Raw genomic sequence first — 21,667 nt, 5'->3', positions numbered from 1 at the left:
ACCTTGCCCAGGAATGGTTCTCCAGGTCCCCACTGTGAAACAAGGCCTGCCAGCTGTTGTAGACTCTGGGTGATGGTACAGTATTCAGAGAACTGATGATGCATTGTTCTAAATCACCATCCTATCTCTCACATGCTACTAATTCTGTGTATTACCTTACTTATTTCTGCTTAGGGTGAGTTTATTGCTTCAGAGAAAAATTACAAAGCTTATAGTTGAAATATTGGAACCAACTTACCAATTATTTAATAGTGTTTTAGACTGGGAGCTTTGTCCTGCCATTATCCTTAGCTACAGTTTGCAATTTGGTGTCTTTTTTACCATGCTCAGTTGAATACACAGGCTGGACAATGATGCTCTGAATATCATTTTGTCTCTAATCCTTGATCTTTTGTTTTAAGGTTTTATTCAAGCATTGCCAGCACTGCAGATCAGAGGCAGGCAACCTGAACTGTGCTAAAGCTGGGCTAAGTTAGCAGCACTGACAAAAACAATTGGCATTTCATAGAGATTCCTTAGGCTGCTTTCCAAAACAAGTATCATGGACTCCTCAGCTCCTGGGGAGTTCAGCTTGCTGCCACTATCACAAATTCTTCCAGTACCAAGAAGAAGCAGAAAGGAGACACACAGCAGAGTTCTAAGATTGCTCATAAATGCTTTCATAGCATGGCTTGCTAGCCCAAACAGTACCAAGCAGCCACAAAGATCCCAGTTCTGGAAAAGAACTCTTCACCCTGAGTTTGCTGCCCTCAGCAGTACCAGAACACAACACTCACTTAGAGACACAGGTACAGGAGCACAGAGATGGGAATCTGCCCTACAAGCACCACCTTCAAAGCTGGTTTTTCAGTCCCTTCATTTCTCATCACAGCTCTCCTGACAGCAAGCACTTATCACTGCCAGATTAGAAGAGATTATCACAAGAGAAAGTGAAGGTTCTTTCAGACACCAGGAGAGTAAAGTGCACTCAATGGTTACTATCAGAGCTAGGGTGGGTGATGAGACCTCTCTACCCAACTGACCATGGCCAAAGACAAACACTGCTTGTTAAATCCAACAGGCTGGGTTTCCAGCACTGCAAGTTTCCAATCTGGCATAACCACTAAAAGGGGAAAAAAAAAATCACTTTTGCAGCTTCACTTTGGGAGCTCTCAGATAAGAGCATTTCTTCAGAGCTGTCCTGCATGGCTGTGCATATGCTAATCAGAGACTGCTGGAGCTCAAGAGAAAGCAACTCTGTGGGGCACTAACAAAAGAAAAAAAAAAGCATCCCTGTGAGGGAGACATGAGGTGTGAATACTCTGCTGGGTTTGCACCCAGCGCCAATTAAGCAGCAGAGTACACGAATGAGTGCAACACAAACACTCAGGCTGCATTCACTACACTAAAATAAGAGGAAATTCAAATCACAATTATTTTAACCATTGTGCACAAGCAGATAGATTTCAAATGGTAGCCAATACCTATGGATGGCAATTTGGTACTAAATTATATTACTGAGAACAGAAAAAAGAACACAGCACAATTAAGAGGAAGCCAGGAATTCAGCCTGTATTTCTTCCAAAGTTCAGAGTGTCAACACTGAAAAAAAAACCAGAAAGACTCTTCTAACTAAAGAGTTTACATGTTAATTGAAGTGACCAGAGCAATCACAATATTGGTGATATTTATTTTCCATAAATTAAATTTTCTTTAGGCTCCACAACAAGAAACACAAGAAACACAACAGCAGATCACATAATATTCCTGTGAAATGCAAAGAGTGCCTGGTGTGGGAATTGTTTTCATCTAACACTTGGGCTCAGGAAAGAAAGATTAACAGCATTCAACAAGGTACTTGAAGCTGATCAGGGCAGGCAGAGAGAACTCTGATGAAGAAACCACGGTGTAAACTGGAGTAAGTGTGGACAAGGGTTGCACAAATAGTGGGGGAAGAGCCTCTCTGGGAAGAAAGTTAGTGATGTACAGTCTGAGGGTGAAAAGGGAGAAAATAATTGTGCTTCAGCACATAATAGCACATTTATTAAGACAGGCAGCTATTTAGGAGTTACATTTGCTTTTTACTAGAGGAGATGGGTGTAAGCTGTTTGCATGCTTATGCTAGAAATTACAGCTTTTCTTATCCAGACTGACACAGGTTCCTAATTCAAGGAATCAAAGCAAAGAGCTAACTCTTTAACAGAACTTTTCTGAGCGACAGAACAGGCTGCTCCTGCAGTGATGCCCTCAGCAGCACCAGCCCAGGCTGCTCACAGGGAGTTCCTGCCCAGAACACATTTTGCTTTATCATTACAAGGCAGATTTCATTTGTGAACCCAATAACATTTTTCTCCATCATGTACCAGCACAATCCCCATCACCACACAAAACAAAACAGAGGAAGTTTCTGGCCCCAGAGTCAAAAGCACCAAAAAGCTGAATCAGCTGTGCAAGTCAGATGTTGTGGCTGAAAAAGTAGTTACTGAGTCAATGACACACTCTGGATCTGCTTGTCCAATTTAACACAAAGTGAGATCTCACAACACTGACATTAGGATGATAAAAATATCAGTTAAAGAATTAAGAAAGCCTCATGAAGTTTCTTCCTAAACTAAGTAGCCAGGAATGCTGGTGTTTCCTGTACAGTGTCACCTTCCCTGCTGGGGCATTCCACAGGCTGCTCTCTTCTTTCTTGTATTTCAGGAATGTACAGAGATGCACAGTCGAGGAAGTTCTGTGATTATGTACTACTACAACGAGGAAGAGCTTCCCAAGCTCTTTAAAATACACTTGAAATGTTGGCCAGGCCACCCTTACAGGAAGCAAATTAATCATCCACATCTGCAGACTTTAAGAAACAAAAAAACCACAAAAGCAAGTTTTAAACAAAGGATGGAGATTCCTCTCTCTTCCCTGCTCCCACTTTCTGCTTTAAATTGAACCCATGAACTGTCGTTCACTAAGACAAGGCTGTACCACAGCTTGGGAAATCAGAAAAACTACAACAACCTGCAGCACAGGGACAGAGCAAAGACTTCTGACAGAAGTTATATGTGCTAAGGACATAAATCTGAGGAGGAGGTTCATGATGTAACATTTCCAGCCAGTTATCCAACTGTGTAGTAACTCTAAATTTAGAAAATATAGCTATTTTGTCTCAAGACTAATGTTGTTTTAAGGAACTTGGACTCAGAGGTTGAATGGAAGTATAAATATTACTTGCAATAGTCATGAGATTTATTCACATGGATTTGATACTTAACCCACCTTCCAAGAGGGAAAAAACCCCAACTTTCATCTTCAAAAGCAGACAGAAGGGCAAAGCCAAAGGACAAGCAGGGTCTTGCTGGAAATGCCATCAACTCTCAATAAAAATAATAAGCAGTGCTCCATGCACACTCACTCCAAATACTGAAAAGCAAAGATGTGAGGGCAGAGAGCAGAGGCAGCACTGGGCACATGGGATGGGCAGCAGCCCCTCACACTCTGACACCTCCAACCCCTGTCCAGCAGCAGGTAAAGCAGAATAACCATTTTAGTGCCATGAGAGTAAATGAAAATACAAAGGGTCCTGGGTGATCAGTACTACTCAGGCTCCAACTGTTTCTGTATAGCTGCTGCCAACAATTTCACTGAGGACAGATCTAGGACCAGTTCTCTAACAACAGATCTTGAGCCAAGAGGTCTGAAACACCCACTTGATTCTAGAAACACCACTATGAACTAACCTAAGAGTTAATCTTGGCTATTCTTCACTGACTACACTTTTCATCCAGCCTTGCAAAACCCCCAGCTCACTAGATTTACACCTAAACTAACTTCTAAAACACTGGGTTACTCAGTTTAGCTTTTCACATAAGTGAAACCAAATCAAACTTGACTTACTCAATGCCAAGTGGTGAGTTCCCAAGCATCCAATTTCACACATACACCAAATAACCAATGTTTTGTGGCTCTGCCTGAAAGTAATTTTCCCAGACAAATCTCTAGCTGTAATTGCACTGAGGAATGTCAAAAAGTTTTTCCACTGAGCAGCCAGGTCGTGCTCTTGAGCCCTGGAAATGGTCAAATAGAGAAAGCACTGAGCACACACCAAGAAAACACCACCTGGCAGCACTAATGCTGCCTGTCTTACCCAGAGTCACCTGAGGGCAGAGATTTTGTCACCTTTCCAACACCCACTGCCCAGGAAATGCTTTGAAGATGAGAAGTGCGACTTATTTGCTAAGTATCCTTTATCAGCAGAAAAGCAGCACCATTTCTTACACCCAAATGATTCATATGCAAAGTTCTTTTATTCTCAAAGAAGTTCTATCCTTTCAAAAGTAGGTAAAAAATAAATCAGTCATGATGGAACTAATTCCAGCTCACCCTATTAGTGTATTTTACTGAGCAGAAGATTCATCATCCACTGACAAATGACAACTGTAGCCAGTCACTTCCACAGGAATAAGGTACCAGAACTCCCAGCTCCAGACTAAGAAAAATAGTTAAAAGCCTTAAGCTCCTCATCTTTTCAGCTGGTGATTAAATAGCCCTCTTCACTTGTCTGTCTCCAAACTCCTCACAAGCAGAAAAGCTAAAGGTTTTACAGGCAGCAGTAAGTGCAAACCACTGAGACCGTGTCTGATGTGTGCTGAATACAGAACCACACGGTACCACTGCTGCAGTTTCATTGTACAAAACCAATCCTGCTTAATGGACCAAGGGTATGGCTGTGCAGTTTCTCTTCAACTCAAGAGGCTGTAACCAGAGGCTGTGAAGTGATACCACAGCAAATGCAAGCTGAGCATGGTTTCCTTGTTCCTAATGTACTCCTGTGAATTTAATTTTTCCTGGCCTGGAAGCTATAGTAAGACACCAAGGGCTCCTGTGTCCTCTCCTGGCCTGCTCTGCTGCCAGTCCTTGGTCTCACCTCCTGCCAACAGCCTCCACACTGCCCATTCTTTCACACAGAGAGCAGCAGCACCAGCTGTTGAGGAAAGAAACAGAAGTCATGATTTTAAACACAATGGCAAAAGCATGGAAAAAAACCAGCTCTGCAATCTCAAAGAAGCCTACCTACCTAGAGCATCCAACATACATCATCAGGGAGCTGGTTGTTCAATCTCTTTGAAAAACTGGACAGATTATTTATGGCGTAGCTTGATGTGTCCCACTTTCAAGATCTCAGCATATGTGCACAAAAAGCACTTTCTATCTTGGCTTTCACCTTGTATATCCAAGCAACCTGTATGCCAGCAGCTAACACAGCAAGCAAATCCAAAAACCCACCAAAACTACAGAGGCTCATCAAGATACTGTTCTAGGACACCACTTCCACACACTAACTATTAATTTGTTAAATTTTAGACCTGCAGGTCAGCAGGTCCACACTCGTATCTCACAGCACAGAAGCATCAATGCTATTTAGCTTAAGCCTTCCCAGTAACCCTCCCTGCAGTCAGAGCTGCTCTGGTACAACCTGCACCTGACTGATGGAGAAGGCTGAACAAAGCATAAAAGTGATGCCATTTCTTTAAAAAGCAATCCAAAACATGTACAGAGGTACAGATTTCTTAGTCTTTAAATCCGCCCACCCTCAACCCACCTTGACCTTTTGGCCTCGACCTACAGGTCATTCTGCGAGAGGAAGAAATTCCATCTGCAGGTACTTATTGGATCTGTCTCTCCATCAAGTTGCTCTAAACCCTAATACAATTAAGGGCAGAAAACAAAGAAAACATCACCTGTCCTTCCCCTTACCTCTCCTGCACACGCACATATCCAGCACAGTTACTAAATCCACATCCAGCACCACCATATTCGTTTCCATCTACACCACACACAAAGATTTGAGCCCAGTAAATGTTCACAATATCCTCTTGTGTCTCTCCCATGGCCTGGTCCAAGTGCTCCCAAACACGGGGCAGAAAGTACAGCAGACACATCACTCCAGCCCTTTCTTTTGGCCAGATGTGCAATCAGACACATGGAAGGTAGCAATAACCCTGAAATGCACAGGAAGAGATTCTTTATATCCAGAAATGCATCCAAGTCTCTAAGTGTCCAACTGCACCAAGCTGGGCTGTGTGTACTCTGTACCACCACAGGCACAGGATCTTCTGAAATTCAGTCAGCACAGACCAGAAACAGCATTAAAGCTAAAAAGACACCTGTCAACTTGAAACTCTGAAAGTGCTGCAGCTATTACACTAACCAGCAATCCCCAGCATCTTTACTGTCAAAACCACATGCTGTTCATAGTATTTGATGTTTTTATTCACTCCTAACAATCATTACTCCTCAAAGTTTCCTGCTCCCTTCACAGAAAAATTTAACATTCAGAAAGAAAAAACCCTATCAGAGTCCCAGGACATTGTCACTAAGAGAAACTCACTTTTGCTTAACTTCACAAATGCAAGTTAGGAGAATATTTTTGATTCAGTCATAAATATGCACATTTCTATTTAGCAGCCTCAAAGCAAATGGAAGAAAGCCCAAACATTACCATGGGTTTTTTCTCCCCTAGGAGTCAGCATTCTTGTACCTTGCCACAGGTCTAAAGGTCTCAGGAATGGGACATACCAGCTACACAAGGCAGAGTCTGAGCTGAGTTACAGGTCAAGTACTCTGGAGAACTATGTAAAACGCAGAAGCTGAGCCATCATCTCACATCTCAGTTCCAGGAAAGTCAGGACTGCCAACCTCAAAGGAAGCACAAGGATTTCAGCTCAAATGATCAGCTCCTGTACTCAGGATGACCTAAACACAGGTCCCTTTGGGCAAAGACCCTGCACATGGTGGGAGGTAACAGCAGAATGGAAAAAATGAGGCAGGGCTTTCCTAAGTAGCATTTAGGAAGGTGTCATCACCTTCTGAGCCTTTGAAATCCCCCAAGCAATTAAACAGTCAAAGGAGAAGAGGCTTTCAGCTTTCCAAACACCAATTATTTCCCACACCAACACAGATGTTGAACATTAAAAATAATGCCTTTCCTCTGAAGAGAGGAGAGGAGCTAAGGACAGCTGTCATGGGCAAGCAAGACCTTGTCCCAAAAAGCCTTTAAAGCATTTGTCAAAGCTGCTGCTATTTAACTTCAATAAGTAATCTTCAGCCAAAAAAGAAACTTTATAAAATTGCCTAAAGTCCCTTTCTTTGCCAAAGCCTGCACTGGAGCTGCATCGCATCAGCAAATAAATTTGTACAAGAAAGCTGCAGCAAAATGTCTCACCCACACAGGTACTCCAGAGCCTGTCACGGGCATCGATTGATTCCTTCTAAAGCTTTTAGTGCACATTAGTTTGTTTACTAGTCCTAAAAGCATTACTAATTTAGTTTGGGGTTTTTTTAAGCTACAGCAGCACACTGAAAGGGAGCACACCTTAGAAGAGAGCACATCACAAACACTCCTTGCTTGAGAACAGGCTTCGCTCATTTTAAAAATAACACTCCTGTCTACATTTGGAAAAATTATAATAAATGGCTTAGCCCAGATGGCCACTTTCAACTCCTGAATTACCAATTCACTCTGCACACAGAACACAAAGCAGTAACAATGTACAATATTTAGTACTCCTGAGACTTCCACACTGTGAATTGTGCCGGATTCCACTTTTGCAGTAAAATATTAATGATGATCCCCAAGTCTATATCACAAGAGCTAAACAAATCAAAGTAAAACGGGGAATTGACCCAAGGGTACCTAACCTTGCAATGGATACCCACAGGATGGAAAGGTCACACTCTAATTGGTTCTATATTATGCAGAACTGCAAAAATTCCAGTAAGTCTTTTGTCTTCTGTCTCTAACAGCTACAAACATCAGGTGGTTTCAAAGAACCCCCCTGGGAGACTAACTGAAATGTCAGATGCAAGAAGAGGGTTAGATACAGCTTCCTCACGCAGTAAAACCCTCTGTTAATAGTTTATGGGCACGAGATTTGTGTGCTGCAACAGAACCAGAGTTTGGCTCTGTGGCCAGCATTTCCTCACAGCCCCAAAGAGGATCCTGCTATTCCTCTTCACTTGTTCAATGTACCCACACTGCACTTCCAGATGGCCAACAGCTCACCAGGTTTGAAGATTTTTAAGGCTGTTTTCATGCTTCAGTTGTAAATAAATTGCAGAGTCACTAGCCAGGATTAACATCTGAAGGGCACATGCTGGTGGTCTGTGTTCACAGCAGTGAGGGCTCAGAGTGGCTGTGAATGGACAGAGGGAAAACACAGACCTTGAGGATCTTCAGAAACTCCTCCTGTAACCTTGTATTAGATGAATGACCCAATATCTGAGGTCAGGAAATTACAGGAGCAAAGGGTAGAAAAGAACAAAAGGTCTGTGTGGGATGAAGCAGAGCTGAATCCATGGAGAATCTTTTGGAGATAACATCAGATAATTTCCAGATAATGAGTTTATCAGCCACCAGCTTATATCTCAGGAGTCCTGACAGTTTGAATCTGTTTTCAAAACAAAGTTGAATGAGGTAAGAGAGTCATCCAAACTAAATCATATTCTGGACCTTACAAAAGAGGCTGTGAAAAACTTTTTAGAAATTGCACCTGGACTCTTAGAGCAAACCTGGAGTCCTGCAATGGTCCCTACACATCACCCAGCACTGCCAGTGTATCACAGTGAGGGACCAAGCCCTCACTCCCAGAGGCAGGCACGGGGAATTCAGGAGGCCTGGCTGGCTGAAGGCCTTCAGATAAGGTGCTGAAACACAACACCTGCACTTTCCATTTCCCCGAGCTGCACAAGAGGCCAATATGCCTTGCCCAGGCTGTATGAAAATGAAAGGTCGCAGAGAGCTCTGAGGCTTTCAGGGGAGAGGCAGGAGGAAGGGCAGCAGCATTTTAAAGTCCCCAGAGCCTGACTAACACCTAGTATATTCAAGCATTCCCACAAAGTTCCCAAAGGCAGCTCAAGTGTGCAGCAGGAATGCTGAACTACAGCGGAGAGATCCTGAAATTAAAAGTCAGCCGGGTCCCTAAAACTCCTGATAATTTATTAAGAAAAACATCAGGTGTTCACAGCAGTTCACAGTACTTCCAAACCTGCCTTCCAAATTACCTCCAGAGATATGGCTTTAGCCAGCCAGAGGAACTGCTCTGCAGATTTGTTGGGTCAGACAAGACATGGATGGCAAATATATTTGGAAAGGGAAACTTTCTCCTTCCAGGTCTGCTTAGGTTTTACAATATTCAGCAACAGTGATTTCCCAGTGTCTTAAATGGGTGATATGGCCATGGAGAGCAGGAAAGGAGCACTTGAAGCCACAGAGAGAAATCCTGGCTCTTATTAGTCTCATCATTGTTATGCTGCTAATGACTATCAACAGGGGAACCAAAGGCAGGAATGTGCTCACATACACAATTCTTGGAGGAGCTGGTGGGGCTTTGCACCAACTGCTAAGGTCTATCTCAAGAGAAAGTTTCTATTACTGACTAACATCAGTAATTTTTGTGTCTGGGTTTAAGTGACATTCTGCCACTTAAAAGAGCTTCTGCCACTTGAAAGAGCAACAGCAAGTGTTGAACTTCCAGAAGCAACAGCAAAAATTACTGTCCAAGAAAATACAAGAAAGCTCAAGGATTATTAATTGGGTACAGAAAGCTGCTTTTGATCTTTGCACTGGAAGCCAAAGATGCTGTTTCACTGGACTCAAAATTTCCAACAGCTTTATTTCCCCCTCAGTTACAACATTCACTCTATCCAATACACACACAGGATTCCCAGATCCTGGAGCACCTGACAAACAGGAAGCAGACAGGCAGCCAGCGTTCTGTGTGGAATCAGGATCTGATGCACTAAATAGGCACACAAAAGCCCTGGCCCCAAGAGCACCTTTACCCTCTGCCCTTTTCAGATTTAAGGGAAATAAAAGAGTGCAACAAGCATTCTCTGGAGCCCAGGGCTGAGCTGTCACCTGGACAGGTTAATGTTTAAAAGACCTCAAACAAGACCCTCACAGACAAAGATGCTAGAGAGTCAGGCACAGCCAAAAGATGTACCTGAAGGCAACAGCACCAAGAAGCCAACAAACTTTAGACCCAGGATAATCATATAATGCCTATGGTCTGTACCAGCATGGACAATGACAAGCTTGTCAGGCTTACCTGGCTGTTTCTCACACATCCGTGGAACCCAAAAGAGGCTGGGTCAGCAGACAGCTAAAAAACCCAATTATAACCACAAAACCATGATCAGTCCCACTGCATGTTTCCAGTGGCGTCAGGTTTGTTTTCAGCAACCCCAAACTGCAGTGCAGACTGTACACAATGCCTCTCAATTTGGTTAGTGGGCAGCTTTCCAGAAAAAAAAAAACCAACAGAAGTACACCTAAATTTCTCTAGCACTCAGGAAACTACTCCCCAGGGTATATTACCCGAGTGGTAAAGGCACCTACACCAGGGCAGCAGCACTAAAAGGGAAAACAGACAGAATGTTTATTTACATAAGTGTCTTTGATTTCTGATCCTCCTCAGTCCAGCTTTTTATAATGCTGCAATGGGTGCAGTTACCAAGTGACTGAAGTGAGAGCTAATACTTCTGAATTTAGGAACCCAAAAGTACCAACCAAATCTGTGTTTACTCACCCAAATGGAGGTAGCTTTGTTTACATGCTGAAAACCAAACTCAACTTGGGACAAATTTTTGCTGCAACAACACAAAGATTTTACTGGAAGGCTGCAGTGACTGAATTATGGAGTTTTTCTAGAGAAAAGAGGTGGGTTTCTTTTTAAGGTAGAAATACATCATATGGCAGTATCTTTTCAGAATACCTGTTTTCGTTTTTCTTATCTCCAAGCAGTCACGTGTCTAATGACACTACCACCTAAATTTAGCTCATTCTGTAGCACTGGCAATCCTAGCGATGCCTTTAAGACTGCAACACACCTTTCTTCCTCTCAGTCTCCCCTCTCTCCTGCACTGTGTAGGGCTGTTTCTGGACCAGCAAAGCAGACAGTTCTCCAGAAGCATCCTGCTTTCCACTGCCAGCCCAGTGGAGCAGGGGGAGCCTGCAGGGACAGTGCAGGCACCCGTTCTGTTCAGTGGAACGCCCATCCCTGGCAGCCCCTTTGTGCTCTATCACAGTGCCCCACTCGCCCGCTTTTGTCTCTGAACTGTCAGTCAGCCTGGGCTAAAACCCCAGGCCACACCAACTTTGGGAAGGGGGAATATTCCAAGGCAGACCTACATCTTGTGGCTCGTCAGATATAATTAAGATGCCACATATTTACGTGCAACTCATTAGCAAGGGGTAAATGCTCACGTAAACAAGGGCAGATCCAAACCGTGTTTGCTTCCTGCTGGAATCTTTATCCAGGGGTGGCTTCCCTGCTCAACTGCTGACTCCCCTAGAACAAGGGGTGACGACACTGTTCAATAAAGGCTGAGACACTGGCCTACAACTCCAGCAAGTAAGAGCTGTCTGGAAGTTCGCTCAGATCACCTTCACAGGCCCGCTTCTCCGTATGGAAGCAAGCTCCACTGCCTCAGCAGAGCAGTCATGCTCTGCCATCAGCGCAAGGCAGCGGCAGCATCCATGCCGGGCTGCAAGAGGGAGCGTGTTGAAGGGAGGGAACAGGATTTCACACTCTGGAGAACACCGGCCCCCTTCCCCGCCCCGGCTCCTGGCTGCACGGGCGGGCGAGGACGGGCGTCACGGGGGAAACGGGGCAGCAACCTCCGCCTCGGGAGCCTCCAACGCACCGACCCCGCAGCCCCGCAGGGCGTGCAGGCCCTGCCCCGGGAAGCCTCCAAGGCGGCGCCCCGGTCGTGCAACCGGCGCCAGCCCCCCGAGGAGAGACCCGGGCCCGTGCAGGCCGCGGGCCGCCCCCCGCCCTGGTTACCTTGGTCTCCTTGACGTGCTGCTTGATGCCCTCCGGGTACCACTGCACCCGCACGTAGCCCCGCCGCAGCGGGCTGGCGCGGCCCTCCTCCCCGCCGGCCCCAGGGCCTCCCGACTCGGAGCCGCCCGAGCTGGCGGCGCCGCCGGCCGCGGCCCCGCGCCCGCCCTCCTCAGAGTCCTCCTCCGAGTCCTCGCCGTGGATGAGGCGCACCAGGCCGAAGCGCACGGAGCCGCGGTAGCGGCCCGACACCAGGTCGTGGGAGAACAGGAGGCGCTGGGAGCCGCCCGGCGGGGCTGAGAGGGGCAGCGCGGCGGGGGGAGCCGGGGGTGCCGGTGCCGGCGGTGCCGGTGCCCCCTCCTCGGGCTGTTCCGCCATGGCGCCGGTGAGCGGGAGCGCGCGGCCGGCAGGAGGGGGAGGGCAGGGGAGGGGCGGCAAGTAACGGCCCAGGGGCGGGGCCAGAGGGGAACACGCCCATAGCGACCACAGGTCACGCCCATAAGGGGCGGGGCGAGATGGGAGGGCGCGGACAGGGCGGGACCGGGGGCGGGGCGGGGCGGGGCGGGGCGGGGCGGGGGCGCGGGAGGGGCTGCATTACCGGCCCCGGGGCGGGGGGGCTGCATCGCCGGCTGATCGCCGGGAACGGGGGATTGCATCATCGCCCCCAGCGATGGGGGGGCTGCATCGTCCCCAGGGATGGGGGGCTGCGCCGTGCCGCTGGCCCCAGGAATGGGGGGGCTGCATGCTCTTCTGACCCCCAGGGGTGTGGGGCTGCTCTGTATCATCGCCAAGGATGGGGGGCACTGCATCATCATCCCCGGGGATGGGGGGCTGCACTGCATCATCCCCAAGGATGGGGAGGATTGCATCATCATCCTCAGGGGTGGCAGGCTGCACAGCATAGTTCTCTGATCCCCAGGAAAGAGGAGGGGGCTACACTGCATTGTTCTCTGACCCCCAGGGGTGTGGGGCTGCTCTGCATCATCCCCAAGGATTGGGGGGCACTGCATCATCATCCCCAGGGATGGGGGGCTGCACGGCATCGTTCTCTGATCCCCGGGGATGGGGGGCTCTGCTGCACCATGGCACGAACCCCAGGGATTTGGGAGGGAGGCTGCATTGCATCGTCCGCAGGGATGGAGAAACCTGCACTGCATCACCCCCTGGTCCCCAGAGATGGGGGGGCTGCACTGCATTGTCCCTGAGCCCCAGGGATGGGGGGACCCTGCACTGCATTGTCCCTGAGCCCCAGGGATGGGGGGACCCTGCACTGCATTGTCCCTGAGCCCCAGGGATGGGGGGACCCTGCACTGCATCATGCCCCAGTTCTCAGTCGCTGTCGGCTGCCCAGCATCACCCCCTGCTCCCCAGTGATGGGGGCTGTGCTGTTCACAGACCCCTCTGCCTGAGCACAGCTGGGGGTCCATCCTGGCACTGGGCACTGCTCAGTGCTGGGAGCTGCTCTCCAGCTGACATCAAAGCCCGGTCTTGCTTTTCATGGCTCCTAGAACCCCTCATTAGGGTGTGCAAATGAGCAGAATATTTGGCTTCATTGACTCTAAGGATTTTTTTCCTCTGTCTGCAGCGATTTTGTAAACAGAAAAGTTTTTTTGAGCAGGTCCTGCTGCTTTGGCAGGCAAAGGACTAAAGGAATCCAAAATAGCCTTTACTGCCTATCTTTTACCACAACATATCCTGCCTCTTCTCTCCCTAGACCTTCCTGCCTGTGCAGTGCTGGCTTGAATATCAAAAAAATGCCTGAAATCCTCAGCCTAATTTGTTCTTCTGCAGAAAAGACCCCAGGAGTAGCAGAGCAGTGTTTTCCTTCTTGTCCTCTCCCTCCCAGACTGCTCTGCCTTGGCTGGATTGACCAGCTGGCTTTGGTTGACCCAAAGCCACCTTCCAAGGTTTCTCCTTTTAGGAAAAGCAACCAGGATAAAGGTCTGCCTGTGCTCACCTCCTAAATTCTGGAAGCCTCTTCTCAAGATTGGGATTTTCCAATTTTGTAAATGGCCCTAAAGCCCTGGGAAGCAGCTGAGAAGATGCTGGGCAGGCAGTGTGTGGGTGATGGGTGCTCTGGGAGCTCTGCCCAGCTCCTCACTACCCCTGGGTATGGGTGGCAGGGCAGCAGGATATCCGGAGGGATGGAGACATACAAACTATCCCTGTCCTCCCTCCAAATCAGGGAGTGAAAGCCCTCCAGCCCCTGTCTGCTCCCAGGTCAAGCCAGCCCCCACCCCAGCATTTAATGACTCCCCACAGCATCCTGTTAATCAGAAAGGCAGAGTGTTAATGTGATTCCTTGCTGGAGCAGTTTTGGCTTCAACCCAGGGATAAGAAACAGAATAGAGCTAAAAGGGACCATTGGGTGGCTAAATGGCAGCATGCCCCACAAGGAAAGGCAGTTTAAATATCCACTCAGTGCCACTGTGGGATTGCAGCTGTTTCCAGGGATGTGCTCCTGGGAATACAGACCTGCATCCACATGCCCTGACCTCTGTGGACAAGCTGTAGGGTTGATAGGCAGCATTCAGAACTTCTAGAGCATGAGTGCCTCTGGCATGAGGATTTCACCCTCTGAACATTGCTGTGCTGGAGGGAGGAGTATGACACATCTCCCCAGGGCGATCATCCAGCCCACCTGGAGCTATGGACAAGGTTCCAACCCCTCTCCCTCTGTGGCCAGGGAGAATTGTGCCTTTGTGGAAACAGAATCAGGCTTTTAAGAAAGGCAGAAGGTGTCCTTTGGCTTCATTTAATCTGATGCCATGTCTACTCGGGGTTTCAAAGCAGAGCTTTATCCAGCACAGTGATGCTCCTCATCATCTCCTTAATGTACATTGCAACAGCCACTAATAAAATATAGATACAGTAATGGGCACAATCATGTGTGGAGATGGAAACTGTCCCTCTTCAGGGCTATTATGTGCTGAAGAGCAGTGGTGGGGTTTCAGGTAGCCACAAATAGCCACGAAAACAATCACATTATACCCCTGATTGGGCTCACGGCAGGGGGACTGTAATGGGGACAAGTCAGGGCTGTTTGCTCGTTAGCAGGAGTCGAGCTAGGTGTGTTTTTGCACTCTGATCCCTGCTGGAGCTCTGATATGCTTCCATCAGGAAGTGCCACTGAAGGAGGACTGATTGCTTTTTTCAGGACACAACAGCCCAGGGCCTTGGCTGTCACAACATTGATGGCCTGCAGATTTTACAGTGCCTGGGTGTCAAAATGAGCCTCTCCTATTTAACATCACTATTCAGATGTCCACTGAGGCACCTCTGCAAGTCCCCACCGCTCAGCAAAACACACAAAGCGACACATGCCAAGCAGCTTCCCTGCCCAGCTAAGGGACAATTCTTGCTGGTAGGGCTGTTTTGGGAAGGGATGGCCTTTACTCTGCAGGAGAACATCCTCCCTGGAACCAAGCTGTCCCTGTGATCTAACCACCTTATGGCACTTAGGTTAGATCACCAGCATCTCCCTGCTGAGCTACTGCTGCCCAGAGGGCGTGTCACAATGCCCGGAGGGTGCCAGAATACCCAGAGAGTGCCAAGATGCCCAGCAGGTGCTGGGATACCCAGGATAGCCCTTACCTCCCTGTAGAGATACTGCTGAAAAGCAAGCCCTGCCCTTCCTCCTTGGGTCTCTCCCAAGGTCTCTTTGTTCAGGGTTTAAGGGGCAGGTCGTGGGGTGACCACAGGGTGCTGGGGGGGCTGTCAGGCACTGGAGGTACCAACAGAATTCAAGGAGGCGTGGCAGGTCCCAAGGATGCCAGCAGGGTACCAGGATGTCTGCTGGGTGTTGGGGATGTCTGCCGGGCTCTGGGATGTCCACAGGGCCTGGAATGCCCGCTGGGTGCCGGGATGCGCCCTTGGCATCCCGGAGGGTGCCAGGTGCCCGATAGGTGCCCGCAGGGTCCCGCGGTGCCCGCTCGGTGCCGGTGCCGGGCTGCGGCGGGGCTCTGGTGCCACCTCGTGGGCTGTCGCCTCCCGGCGGCTCCGGTCCGGCGGGGGGAGCTGTGACACCGGCCCGTGGCTCCCCAGGGGCAGCAGCTCCGCTCGGAGCCCCGCGGCTGCAGCCAGGCTGAGGGCTCCGCGCTCAGGTGCAGGTGAGCTCTGAACCCCCCCGCCCTGCTCCGAGCTCAGGTGCAGGTGAGCTCTGAACCCCCCCCATGCTCCGAGCTCAGGTGCAGGTGAGCTCTGAACCCCCTCTGCTCTGAGCTCAGGTGCAGGTGAGCTCTGAACCCCCCTCTGCTCCGAGCTCAGGTGCAGGTGAACTCTGAACCCCCCTCTGCTCTGAGCTCAGGTGCAGGTGAGCTCTGAACCCCCTCCATGCTCCGAGCTCAGGTGCAGGTGAGCTCTGAACCCCCTCTGCTCCGAGCTCAGGTGCAGGTGAGCTCTGAACCCACCCTCTGCTCCGAGCTCAGGTGCAGGTGAGCTCTGAACCCCCTCTGCTCCGAGCTCAGGTGCAGGTGAGCTCTGAACCACCCCCCATGCTCCGAGCTCAGGTGCAGGCGAGTGCTCCACCCGCTCTGCTCTGCTCTGCAGCCCCTCCTTGGCCAATCCTCCCAGGGTTTCCTTCTTTTTCTGCTTCGCAGAGGCACAGAGTTCCTGTCCTTTCCCTGCTGGGAAGAGCTGGTGCCTTAAGGAAAGGTCTTTCAGAGCAGCTGGTGTCACAGGGAATGCATCCAGACCCTCCCACAGGGAGAGCTGGGGGTTTATCTTCATCATCACGCAGACAAACAGCTCAGCAGGAGTCCCTGTGTCCCCATTAACATCAGGGAACAGAAATATGAGCAAGTGATGCAGCATATGGCAATCCTTCATCCTGTCTCTGTGATCCCAGAGAGCCTTCAGAGGCCGGGTGGGCAGGGAATGAGATGCTCTGTGAAATCCCTTCCACCTCAAGCCATTCCATGATCCTGCAGGAATCGTGATTACCCATCCCTTCCCCCTCTGGCTGTACTGCCCTGACCAAACACTTCTGCTCTCCTACAGAAAACTCAGAGCAGCATCACCTTTTGCATGAACAACTCGATGTGGGCATGATCCTCCTCCTCTCACCCTTTTCACTGAGATCTCAAAACTCCTCCAAGGACCTTGGTCCAGGCTCAGCCTTGCCCTCCAGGATTTTTCTTCCCTGTGGATGGCATCTGGTCCCCACCATGTCCAGGGGTCACCCTGGCTCTCAGCAGCATGTGCCAGGGTTAAGGCTAGGGACAGGACAGACAGACCCTGTAAGCAGCAGGATGCCCCAGCAATTGCCAAACTGCTGGAATCTCCTCTTCCCAAAGCCACACTGGCTCTAAACTACTTGGAGGTCTGGGTCTGGAGGGTGGGGCTGCTGTGCCGAGCTCCTTCCCACCTGCCCAGCCCTCTCCTCCCAGAGAAGCTCCTGCAGCCCCCACTGACCCCCTTCCCCCCAAGGACTGTGCCAGGAGTGGCTGTGACCTAGTTACAAACCCAGCTCACAGAGAGGAGAGGAGGTTAATCAACACCAGTGCTGTGCTCCAGAGAGGGGACTAAAGAGGTCCAGGCTGGGTCCTGGCACCAGCTCCTGCTTTTGGCTGAGGCTGCCATGGCTGAAACCATCTGCCAGTCTTGTTTGTTCTCCTTCCTCAAAGGTAGCAAAGCAGCAAGATACACCAGGCCTGCAAAGGCATATGTTTATCTACTGCAGGTCAAAGCCAGAGTTCAAAGCCTGTTCCTCTAACCATTGCTGAGAACCCAGAAAAGCTGTGATGTAACATCCTTTCATCCCTTCATCCCTTCCCCAGCTCCCTGAGAGTGTCTGTGGGGAGAATCAGTCCCACCACTGATGGGCCAAAGGGAATATGCCAGAGGAAAGACATATGCAAGTATATTTGCATGTTATTCATATTATAGATATACATATATAAACACTTCAGAGCACAGAGCAGAACTAGCCCCTCCAGACCCTGTTCAGAGCGTGAGGCTGGGGGCTGGCCACCCTCCACAGGAGCCCTGTGTTGCTATTTTGAAAGAGAAGCAGCTGGCAGGTTCCTAAACCACAATGTCCTGCTCCAGAGGAAGAGCTGGAAGCATGCTGGCTTCTCAGGAGCTGCTGGTGAATTAAAACCACTCCTGGCAGCTCGAGAGGGAGCACTGGGGGATAGAAGCAGCAGGTGGGCAACCTGGCAAGTGCTGAGAATAGCGAGTATGTCCAAAGAGTCACGTCCTGCTGGGAAGTTACAGCAACAACAGGCACCAGCACGAGCGATGAAAAGGAAGGAGGTGAGGGAGAAGGAAATCAGAGCCCACAGCTGACCTTGCAGCAATGCCAAAGGGCAGAGCCCTGCTGTTAGGACATTGCCAGGAGAAAAGCATCACCCTCTTGGAAATGTGGGTCCCGATGGCCAAGCCAGAGGAAGGTGCTGAACAGGGATGTAAACAGCATCCAGCTTGGGAATAATGCAATTACGTGAGTCTGAGAGAGAAACCTCTCCAGCGGCGTCACACAGGGAAGGATCCCGATGCCATCTGCATCCCCTGAGGGCAGACCCTGCCTTAAAGCCAGGCCTGCAGACACCACAAGCCGCTTAATCCGCCGAGCACAGGGGTAATGGGGCTCGGCTGGGCCGGAGCCGCAGCCCGGCGCGGCTGAGGAGCCCCTGAGCTGCGTGTGCACGGCTTCGTCCCCAATCCTGGCAGAGGGGGGGCCAAGCCGTGATTCATCTGCCTCCCACATGTCGCCCCTCGCAGCAAATCCTGCCCAGGGATAATTGCTGTCTTCCTGAGTGGGTACTCCAACAGAGGGAGCAGCCCCGCTGCGGAGCAGCAGTGACAGCTCGGGCTCTTTGAAGATGCTAAGAGAGCTGCTAAATATGCAAATCTAGGCACACTGCTGTGGCTCTAATTTAATGGAGCTGTTGACCCTCTGCAGCTATGTGGGAGCAGGAAGAGACAGACTGTGGAATGCGGCATCCCTGATTGACTATTCCAGCCACGGGACAACCTCCGCTCAGCTGGGCTGTTTTAATGGCTGGGAGTTGCTCCAAAATGCCATTTCTGAAGAGCAAAAAGCTGCTGGGTCATATTTCTGTTTTGATTCAATGAAAAAGCTTAAAAGAGAGAGATAAGGGCGTAGCTCCAGGTCATTTTACCCGTGGCTGGAAGCTAAAGCTAGTCCAGAGCTGCCCTGGAAATGTCTCCAGTGGAGCAAAGCCAGCTCTGGCTCCTGCTCCAGGCTTCTTTCAGGGCTGCATCTGGTTTCCAATGATAATGATGATGCCAACATCGCACTCCTGCCTGGGATAATCTCCCTTTTATTACACGTGCCCTGATGGGGACAAACATTGCTGGTTCTGCCTGTCCAGTTTCTTATGTAACAGCTTCCAGGGACAGAGTGCTGCACGGAGGAGAGATGCTTGGATTTTGGAACAAGCTCCTTGGGCAAGAAAGCTTAGATCTGACTCCCCATCCTACAAGGAGTCAGCTGAGAAACTCCCCCCTGCTCAAGCCCAAGAAATGATCATGCCTGGCACAACCAGCAGCCTCCCCATCCTTCCCCAAACAAAGCTCATCCACTGTGGGCAGGGCTCCGGATGCTGTTGGAGAGGTCAGGATCAGAATAGGACAGTGCTCCCTTTCCTGACTGAGTCCCCTGCTCTCCCTGCCCAGCCCGCAGAGCAGAGCAATTAGCTAAATGCTTTATCTCTCTGCAGCCGGGGGAAAAAAAAAAAAAAAAAAAAAAGAACAGAAAAAAAGAAAAGGGAAAAAAAAAAGCCTGAAGTGATCCCTTTGCTGTCCTGACACCTTAAAGCCTCTCCCTGTCTTTCATCAGAATTCTAAACTCCTTAGGATGTCATCACGTGCTCCATAAATAACAAATATATATAAGCAGGGGCTGTGGAGGATGCAGCAGACAGCGGAGGGGAGGCAAAACCCCGGATCCTCCTCTCCTGCCAGCGCTGAGGCGGCAACAGGCGGGCAGGGAGCGGCTCAGCGTCCCCGGCTGGTAAGCCCCCACATTCCTGTCACAACCCAGGGCCACTGACAGCCTCGGGGACAGCTGCTGGTCCCTTGGCCACTGCGGCTTGCTCCTGTGTCCCAGGACAGGGGGAATTTCCCCAGAGGGGTGGGAGGCTGGTATGCAGAGCTTGGCTTGCTGAGAAGTGGTTTAGGCACAGGGAAGGATGTGACTCTCATCCCAGCTCCTGCTCACCCCTACACTTCCAACATGTGCTTCCAAAATCCAGATGCAGGGACTCTTCTCACTGAAACCCTCCCTGCTCTCTGAGCTCTTCCACACAGAGTATTTGATTTTAAGACTGGGTGAATAACTCTGTACTGTCAACTAATTAAAAAGAATCCAGCTCCAAACCCAGGCAGACAATTCATAGCTTAGTAAAAGATATTGCCAGGGGGGTTCTGTGCACCTGCCTGTTTCTTTACCTGTGAGCATCCCTCTGTACCATGGGGATGCTCTGATTTCTGGTGCACAAACACAAGTGATGGCAGGAAAAATTTACAGAGTAAGCTCTTGGTTCACTACTGCGACACACAGACATAGTGGGCTCATCTCAGGCAGGTCTGGCAAGGAGTCACAGCACAAAATTCAGCCTGGTGTATAAAGTGACTTGAACAAATACAGAAGGATTTTCTGGAGCGTAGATGAGCTATGGAGGCAGAATGTTCCTCATTGCTGTTTCTCACTTACTCTGGGACTTGGGCAGACCTTCCTTCATTTCTGCAGGTTTGATGCTTCCCATGGTACCCCTATGGCTGTGCAGGGCTCGTGGGTTTCTCCAGGGTTAGGGAGCACTGTTGGTTCCTCTGTACTCTGCAGGTTCTATGTATTCCCCCTCCCCAGAAGACCTTCAACTCTTCAGGGAGTGAGAAGCAAAGCAAGAAGTTCATTTCCAGAAAACAGACATAAATATATCCGCCCTTCATCTGTATAACCTGGGTTGGCAGGAATAACATGCTGGAGGGGAAAAAATGCAAGGAAAGGAAGCAAGGAGCAACCTTTCCCCTTCCCTGACTACTGCTCCAGGGTGTTGCTGGTTGGGGTCTCAAGCAATTCCTAAAAATAGCTGGAGGGACCTGATTGCCCTTTCCCAGTTTTCTCTGATGGGATTGGAGCAGCCACTTAAACACGAGGTTTTGAACCCTCAGCTTCATGGATGTCCCTGTAGAGACTTCCTGGGACTCAGTTGTTTCCAGCCTCCATATGCTCTGGGGGAAAGCCTTGCTCTTGGACAGTGAGCACTGAATGGTGGCTGTTGGAGATCAAACACCCCTGAGGAACCTGGGCTGGTCCCTTCTCCCTGCAGGGGGGTGAACTGCATGACCTTTAACAGTCCTTTCCAACCCAAATCATTCTGTGATTCCACGATCCAACTCCATAATTCCCATGGAAACTGAAATGCTGGCCCTGCCTGAGGCCATTTTCAACTGCCCTCTCTGCCCTGCCACCCCTGCACAGCCATCCCAGCCTGATCTAGCAGCAGGTCCCCAGCAGCATCCCCAGAACTCACCCCAGGCACTCAGCACCCCCAGGATCAAACCACCACTGCATTTTCAGGGTCCCCTGAGCTTACCCTCTTGCCTACTCTGGGATTTATTCATGCAGAGGAGTCCCTAATCCAATTAGTAGGATGAGGAGTTCCAGAAGATTTGATAATAAGCTCTGTGAACATTAGACCCACCCCCACTCCACCAGCACCCCACTCTCCTTGCCAGCTCACCCTGCTTTACTTCCCTCCTGCAGGAGCATGAAACACCCATTCCCAGCACGACTTCAGTCAGTCCTCGGTGGCTGGAGTGAGCACTGGGGATGCTAAATAATTCCCCTGCCGAGGAAACCCTCTGTCCCTGATGGATCTGATCCCTCA

At 49.8% G+C, this 21,667-nt stretch overlaps 1 protein-coding gene across 1 annotated transcript in view; it reads right to left on the bottom strand.

Moving 5' to 3' along the window:
* UBE2O (ubiquitin conjugating enzyme E2 O) overlaps positions 1–12,226 on the bottom strand; it is a 62,489-nt gene extending 50,263 nt beyond the window's left edge. Inside the window, exon 1 of the mRNA XM_059864745.1 lies at positions 11,814–12,226. Coding sequence (XP_059720728.1) covers positions 11,814–12,188 — 375 coding nt within the window. The 5' untranslated portion in view covers positions 12,189–12,226. The remainder of the gene's footprint in view (positions 1–11,813) is intronic.
* Between the last annotated feature and the right edge of the window lie 9,441 nt (positions 12,227–21,667).

Source organism: Haemorhous mexicanus, chromosome 20 (assembly GCF_027477595.1).
Source record: "Haemorhous mexicanus isolate bHaeMex1 chromosome 20, bHaeMex1.pri, whole genome shotgun sequence".
In the NCBI taxonomy this organism is placed as follows: domain Eukaryota; kingdom Metazoa; phylum Chordata; class Aves; order Passeriformes; family Fringillidae; genus Haemorhous; species Haemorhous mexicanus.
Note: the sequence above shows the minus strand (reverse complement) of the source record. Positions and strands in the feature narration are given on the sequence as shown.